The sequence below is a fragment of the Calliphora vicina genome, chromosome X (assembly GCF_958450345.1).
Source record: "Calliphora vicina chromosome X, idCalVici1.1, whole genome shotgun sequence".
Taxonomy (NCBI): Eukaryota; Metazoa; Arthropoda; class Insecta; order Diptera; family Calliphoridae; genus Calliphora; species Calliphora vicina.
Window position 1 is genome coordinate 1,697,753 of NC_088785.1, and position 8,356 is coordinate 1,706,108.

Genomic DNA, 8,356 nt, shown 5'->3' on the forward strand with positions numbered 1-8,356 from the left:
GAGTTAACATATGGAGTTAGTATATGAAGTTCAGAGAAGTTCATAGCGAAATGTGAGATTCTCATCCGTTAGCGAGATATGTCGACCAATTCTAGCAATTCTTTTAATTAAAATACCTGTTTTGCTTGGAGCACAAGGGGTACATGAGCACTTAAACCCCTTGTGCTCTAAACAAATATTAAAATTCATTTTTCACATGGACTGAGTTCAGATAAGTGCTGAGCTAAAATCTAGCGAGTCATTATTCAAGAAACTATGCCCCCAATAGAAAGTATTTATCCAGCAGCCTAAATGTAACGATGATGTATGAACTTTACAGGGAATTTTGCATAGAAATGGAATCAGGACCAGTGCATAAGAGCTTCTACAGGCACATTTTTAACACATGTTTTAACATCAGTTTCCACAAAACCCAAACAGACACATGTGTTACTTGTGATAAGTTGCAAATTACAATTGAGCATGGTGAAACAGACGCTGTTAAAAATGCGGCCAAGGAAGAAAAAGAATTGCATTTGGAAATAGTTGAAGAAGCAAAACTGGACAAAGATATTGTTAAAGAGTTTATAAAAAATTATAGTACTAACACCCATGTGGCAATTTGTTTGGATAAGACTTTTAATGAAAGATAAGGATTTCATACTTTCAATGAAATGTAATGTTGGCGTTATGAAAAATTTCTTAGGAAAACAGAAGGCTGAATATTATGTGGCATTAGTTAGAGACCTTTTAGTTAGCTTTAAAAGTAAACTATCTGCACAGTAATTTAGACAATTTTCCTGATATTATTGGATCGTATAGCGCCGAACGAGAAGAACGTTTTCTTTTAATTAATTTTAAAAGTCTTGCATGTAATATGCGCATAAAAGTAAACTACTTATCTGCACAGTAATTTAGACAATTTTCCTGATATTTTCCACATGATGGCAGATTACTGTTGGAGTATCACACGGTAGTGTCCTAAGGACCTCCACCTAAATCTAAAATATTATGCTTCTAAGGAATAATCTTAAAATCAGTTCTAGTTTTGGCGGCACTAAAATCATTGTAGGCCTTTGTTATTTTTCACGACTAGGCGGATTAAGATATTGCCAATAAACTTTCTATGTGTTATTTAGGAATTTATTAGAAGTATGAGGAGGGAGGTTTTTAGAAAAATATTTGAACATTTGAGAAAAACAAAATAAAGAGATAGTACAAAACGAAAATGTCAAAATTTAAACTTAAATATCTTTTAAACTGAACTTATTTGCGTTCCCACTTGCTTTATTACAAGTAGCTTAGAAAATTCAGATTTATTACTACTTGTGTGACCTCACTGGGCTACCAAAGTTCCGACTTGAAATATCATTTTACTGTAACTTAGCATACTTACTTAGGAATGGAAATTCGTTTTATCCAAGGTAGGCTGCCGTTACCACTAAAGGTACGTTCACATTAATGAAATATTTGGCCACTATTTGCAATACTTTCTTATTTCATATAGAATTATGTTATATTGAGACAGTTTCTAAACTGAAGCATGTTTATTGAAATAAATATTGGTTCATTGATAAGTGATATGTCGATTTTTTAATGGTGAACGTGCCTTTAGCTATCGTTTCTACTAAAATTCCCTTTCAGCACAACTACCTTTACTAAATATTACCCTACTGATCTGTTTTTCTAATATAAAAATCCGACGGCTAGCAAGCAGAATAAGAAACAATTATAGATTACAACTATAGATTAATAAATAAAAAATCAAACATACACACAAATTTTAAATTTCAATAATCCGTTAACAGTGCACAGTATTTTACAAATTATAGATTAACAAATAAATAAATAAATAAATATATAAATAAAAAAGACTAGAAATATAAATAAATTTGAAAGTGTGTTTAAACATAAAAAGCAATAAAAACGTTAACAATAACGCATAAATTGGTTTTGATAAATATATTGCTAGACACTTGTATGAACAATAATGGTGACAACATCAACAGCAGGAGCAGCTTCAACCACGACAATTACAAATAACGGCAATATGCTGCTTTATAATAACAATAATAACGGTGGTTCAGCTGGGGTTGCCAATGGTGGCGGAGTTGCTATTAGCGGCGGCATAACATCGTGCAATACAGCTGCAACGTTGGAACAATATCGTTTACAATTATACAATTATGCTTTAAATATGGAACGTTTAAGAGGTCCACCATATACAGCGGCTGCTGCTATGGCAGCGGCGGCAGCATATGCCTCGACAACTACAGTATCGACGACAACGGTAAATGGTCCCACAATACACGGTTCGAACTATACAACATCAGGACAGGGACCACCACCTCCGTCGTCATATTTATGTGCAACTACGGCCGGAAATTTAATTGCAGCCACTAGTCATATGGGAAGATCTCCAGCCGCGTTAGCCCAATGTCCCACCAGTAATCGCTTGGCATTAGCCTCAATGTCGTTGTTTCCACAGCGCATCTTTCAGCCGGAAGAGCCGAAGCCCCAGCATAGTTACATTGGTTTAATCGCAATGGCCATACTCAGCAGTGCTGAGACAAAATTGGTGTTGTCTGATATATATCAGTACATTTTGGATAACTACCCGTATTTTCGCACGCGTGGTCCTGGTTGGCGCAATTCCATACGCCATAATTTGTCCCTAAACGATTGTTTTATAAAGTCCGGTCGCAGTGCCAATGGAAAAGGTCATTACTGGGCCATACATCCTGCTAATATGGAAGACTTTCGAAAGGGAGACTTTCGTCGTCGCAAGGCTCAGCGCAAAGTACGCAAGCACATGGGATTAGCTGTTGATGATAATGGCACAGATTCACCGAGCCCGCCACCAGCCATGGATTTGACGTCACCCTCACCCCCTTCATTCCAACACATTGTAATGGGCAGTAGCACTATAACCCCACTGGCAAGCGCAGCCCAGTCTTTTGGATGGCGTTTTACTCAACATCATCGGCAACAGCCCCAGCATCCGCAAGCTGGATCTCATGCGACAAATGCTACTGCCGCCTCCTATATGGGTCAAATATTTACGTATAGGCCTCAGCATTATGCAGCAGCAGCTGCGGCGGCGGCAGTTCTCTGCCATAGCGGTAATACACAACATCAGCACCATCAACGTCAACAATTAATTGCCCCCAATTCCCACCATCATTCATCAGATACTTCCATACTACAACCACCAAGCCTACTCTCCTCCCAATCTTCAATATCCGCCACCAATGTCCAGGCCAATGTTATAAACGAGATATTCTCCCAAAAACGCAAGCGACAATTTGATGTGGCGTCTCTTTTAGCACCCGACCACTCCAACAAACGTGAACTTCAGATGCAGCAGCAACAACAATACATTCGGAAACATACAAGTGAAAGCGAGACCGATGATGTTAAACCTTCTTCGCCCAGCAACGAGGAAATACTAGATGGGAATCCCGCTACAAATGATCTAGATATTGAGGATATTGATGTTGTGGATGCCAGCGAAGATGAGGACATAGAGGCAGATTACCATGAGCATGATGATGAAGTGGATAGCAATAATAGCAATAGCCATAGTCGCAGCCACAGTGCCTCTCATTGCCAAAACGATGATGATGAATCGGACTGTATTCGAAGATTTAAAAACGAACACTCGTTGCGTTTAAATTCGAATCACTGTAAAATTACAGAAGATGAAAAATTGATAAGGGTCCATGACTATGAACCAGAAGATGAATGTGATGAAGATCCAAATTATCATGAGGGAGACGATGAACACGACAACACCAATGAAGGCGATGAATCCGAATTTAGTGGCACTCACAACAATAATAATCAAGAGGACACTTATCTCAGTATTGATAACAAAAATATCTCCAATATATTTAAAGATAGTTCTAGTATAATAATGACACACGCGTCTCATCACCATCAAATAATTAATACTGGAATAAACACATCGCCACAACCTGCTCCTCATATCTTAGACTCATCGCAATCTTTGGAATCAACCAACGATATTCAGCATGCCCAAGCACATCATCATCATCACCAGAATCAGTCTCATCATCAACTGCCAATGAATGCTGATGCCCACAATTTATTTGGCCGCTATTACGGCACATATATGGCTGCAGCCGCCGCTAGAATAAATTCCTCTCTACCATCAGCTAACATTGTTGGCAACATAGATTAAACTTAATTAAAATAAAAAAAAACAGAAACAATAAACAAACTCATTTATAATTGTTTAATTTTCGTTGTGTTCCAAGGTATTTTTATAAATTACTGATTTATTTTCTGAAAATTTGGCAAAGCCAAATAAATACTAGCTTGAAGCATGTTATGAACCTATTCCTCATTGGCATTGAAGTTTATAAATGTGTTTACAAAGTGAAAATTTTAATATTTTTTTTAGTTTTCGCAAACAAATCCTTATTAAATATTGCGTTTCGCATTAAATTACTACAGACTTTACTATCTTTCTAAAAATATACATTTTTTTCGTATTGAAATTATTTCTATTTCGAAATTTACAATAAAGTAATGTTACTGCAATATCACAAAAAAGTACATAGGTTAGGTTAGCTAGTTTCTGTTCCTCTAAGACGTCTTTGACCCTCAAATAATATAATTTTAAAAATATAGAATTACAATTGAATATTTTCATTTCGTTTTTTAAAATAATTTTTTTTTTTATTTTCATTTATTTATTGAAAAAGTTAGAAGTTCACCCTAACCCACTTACACGAACATTAATGAGAAGTAATGGCTACATCCGACTAAGAAGAATGAATACAACAGACCTGCGCTGATGATAGGATCTATAAATTAAACATAATTTTTCGTCCAACTGTGGTGGGACGTAAATAAAAATTAAAATTTAGATTTAAGATTTGAACAATAAATAAAATATGAAAAGAAAAAAAAATTATTGTAGCTTCATTATTTAATGAACTAACAATAAGGGTTAAAATCGTATATCTTAGAGATGGGCAAATGGAAAAAATGTATCGATATATATCGTATCGATATTTCTGAACAGTATCGATATATATTTTTTAAAAACATCGATATTTCGATATATCGAAACGTAGTTACTAAAAATTTTAAAATATACCAAATTTAAAAATTAAATACTCATACCAACATAAGTACGACGATTTTACATGAATTTTTAATTCAAAATTAAAAATACAATAGAAACAAAAAAATTCAAGAAAAACAAAGTAAAACTTAAAAATACTGTCAGCTCGCCAATTAAATATATAAAAAAAATAAATGATTTAATTATTGTCTTATTATTGCCTCAATTTGTTGTGTTTCCATACGTTTTATATCTTCGATCTTCGATCATATAAAAACCACATTAAAAAATTATGAAAAAATCCCGTTTTCTTCACATCAGTTTAAAAACCATATGATAAAAACGACAAACATTTATGGAACTCTTAAAAATATCGAAAACGATACACGTAAATAAGAATCGATATATCGGTTTTTGAAATATCGGCGATATATATCGATATTTTTTTTCTAAATATCGATATTTTGATATATCGATATATTTTGCCCATCCCTATTATATCTAATAACTATTATTTAATTAGTCCAGCCAGTGCCGGACGAACAAATTTTGTATTCATGGTTGTTTTGGTTAAATTGGCATTATTCCATCTAGTCTTTGGATTAGGTCTGCTGTGTCCCTCCTTCTTAATCGAGTGTGGCCACGGTTATCTAATATGTTGCGGGCCAATGGGTTTGGGTGAAGTTCAAGTTATTTTTAAATATTTTTCTACATTTTTCGTGATCTCAATTTTTACAAGAGTATATTCGCGTTTTTCATATACCAGGGGGCAACTGTGATAATTTTTAGAAACTTGTTTAGACGTCTTTCGATCTTTTCTACATTTGACGCTGAGGTGGTGTCCATAGCTGTATGCGATAACACCATATCTACACTAAGCGTAGAGTTTCTGCCAATAAGCCAATTAATTTGAATTGATTTCAATTTCATTTGAGTCAACTTTGCATCTATATGAGTTTTCCATGTAAGGCGACGATCGAGCTGTATTCCGTGGTATTTAACTTCCGGTTGTTGAATTATTGTTTGGTTATTGATATGAATAGGGGGAAATGATTCTCTACGCAATGTAAATATTATATGTGTACATTTTTGCTCGTTGACTTTAATTTGCCATTGTTTCAGCCATTTTTCTAATTCATATACGTGATTTTGTAAGTAACGAGAGGCTTCTTGATGGTTTTCATGAACGCTCAGAATAGCAGTATCATCAGCAAATGTTGATGTATGAGTGCGATTTTTAGTTGGTATATCAGACGAATATATCAAATATATAAAGGGTACCAAGATACTGCTTTGGGGGACGCCAGATTCAATGGGTTGTGGAGTACTTAAAAAGTCACCTTCTTTAACCATAAATGTTCGACCAGTGTGTTAGCTGGTAAATTTTGACTCAATTTATATATTAAACCGTCATGCCATACTTGAGCAAATGCTTGAGATATATCGATGAAGAGAGCGGAACAATCTTTCTTTTCTTTCTTACAATATTGTTACAAAATTGTACTTGAATTCAAATATAACGATTTTAAGGACTGATTTTAAAGTAGCATAATGCTTTCAAATAACAGTGCTGTAATAGCAAACTGTAACATATCTGTGGGCATTATTAAATAAAAGCTTTCAGTTGACCATTGATCGTAAGTTGGCAACACTGTATTCGAATTCGAATATTCAGTTAAAGAACATTGTAGAAAGTACACCACAAATGGCGTATGTATTAGTAAGATCTAGAATATTCGAATTTTGACAGTTAAAGAACAATCTAGAGTGCAGATGGCAGTGTTATAAATAGTGGTAGAGGTTGCAGTCCTGAGTCAGTTTATCAGAGACGCTTTTCGAATAAACATCAACTGAGTGCCTTAAAGTGTGTTGTGTTTTTCAAGTAAATTCGAGTACATTATAAATTGTGTCTGTATTTCTTCGAATTTACAAACGTGTATAAAAAACATTGAGTGACTGTTTAATTCTGTTGTTGTTGTACAATTGAATAAATAAAGAGTTGGTACCATTTTCAAACTACTAAACGGCTTTTATTTGCAATGAAAAGTATCCGGTTTATTTAAAGGAAATAAACCAGCGTTTTGAAAAGGTTAAAACGTAACAATATTTACAAGTCTATGGGTTTGTTCGATAGTACTGTATTTTCTTCTAAATCCAACTTGATGAGTCGGAATACAATTGTTTTCAACTAACATCGGGTACAACTTGTTCATAAGTATCTTCTCAAATAGCTTTGATATATTAGACAATATGCTGATGGGTCTGGTCTGTATGATTCATTCTTCAAATTTATTTGATTATATTTAAATTTATTCGGTTCAGTCTGCCATATACATACATTCATATTTTCATATGCATATTTGCGTATGTAAGAATTTAAATTAAATACTAAAAACACTGCTACTTTAGAGCTTTGTAAAATATTTTGTAAATATTTACAAGATTCCTCTTAATTTGTTCGTATTAATATATCAGATCTAATAAAGTTGAATGACTTTCGGTTTCTTTAGTATATAGATTGTTTAAAATACTAAAAATTCTTTCACAAAATCGTTACTTACTGGTATTCAATTCATTCCTTTCACCTAGAAAAAAAATATAGCACCATATCATTTGACAATTTCTATGTTATTTGTTTATAAACTTCACGAAGGCAGCAGTGATCGATATATCTATTTCGTCAGATATTAGAATTTTGCGGAAATTTTTGTAAATCTTCCCAAGAAAATAGGACATTTTTTAAATTTAAAAATGCATTTTTTTTTGGGAAGAGGAGTCATCACATAAGTCGTAACGATTTTCTTAATAGCTGACCGCTGCACGTTGGGCTCAAATGGTATAAAAGTGGCGATTAATTGAAATTTAGAATTAAAGTTTTTATAATAAATTTTGGTATAGGATAAAAGTAGATAAAATTCTACATCACTAGCTGTAAAAATAAATCAACTAAGTTGTTTACTTTATTTTCAGTGAGCGGTCAAAGTTGTTGCTGTTTTTAAAAAAAGTGAAAAAATTGGAAATTTTTACAATTCAAGCGATTATTGTTAGTATTAAATCAATTAAAAGTAAATCTTTTATAATGGAACCTTCAACATCAGGTATTAGAGTATATAGTAATTTTTTTTTATAAAAATGATGTGTATATATTTTTAATAAATTTTTTAAAAACGGTCGAAACTTGAGATAATTTCCGCATTTAATGGGCCACAAGTATTAAGTTAGTAATAGTTGAAACTAGTTTTATAGATTTTAGAATAGTAGAATCCAGACAATGCCCGGCCC

At 33.4% G+C, this 8,356-nt stretch overlaps 1 protein-coding gene across 1 annotated transcript; it reads left to right on the forward strand.

Annotated features, from left to right (window-relative positions):
* The first annotated feature begins 1,988 nt into the window (after positions 1–1,988).
* fd102C (forkhead domain 102C) lies at positions 1,989–4,183 on the forward strand. Its single transcript, XM_065514673.1, has one exon. It carries the CDS (start codon positions 2,030–2,032, stop codon positions 4,181–4,183), a length of 2,154 nt encoding a protein of 717 aa, XP_065370745.1. The 5' UTR covers positions 1,989–2,029.
* Positions 4,184–8,356: the final 4,173 nt, after the last annotated feature.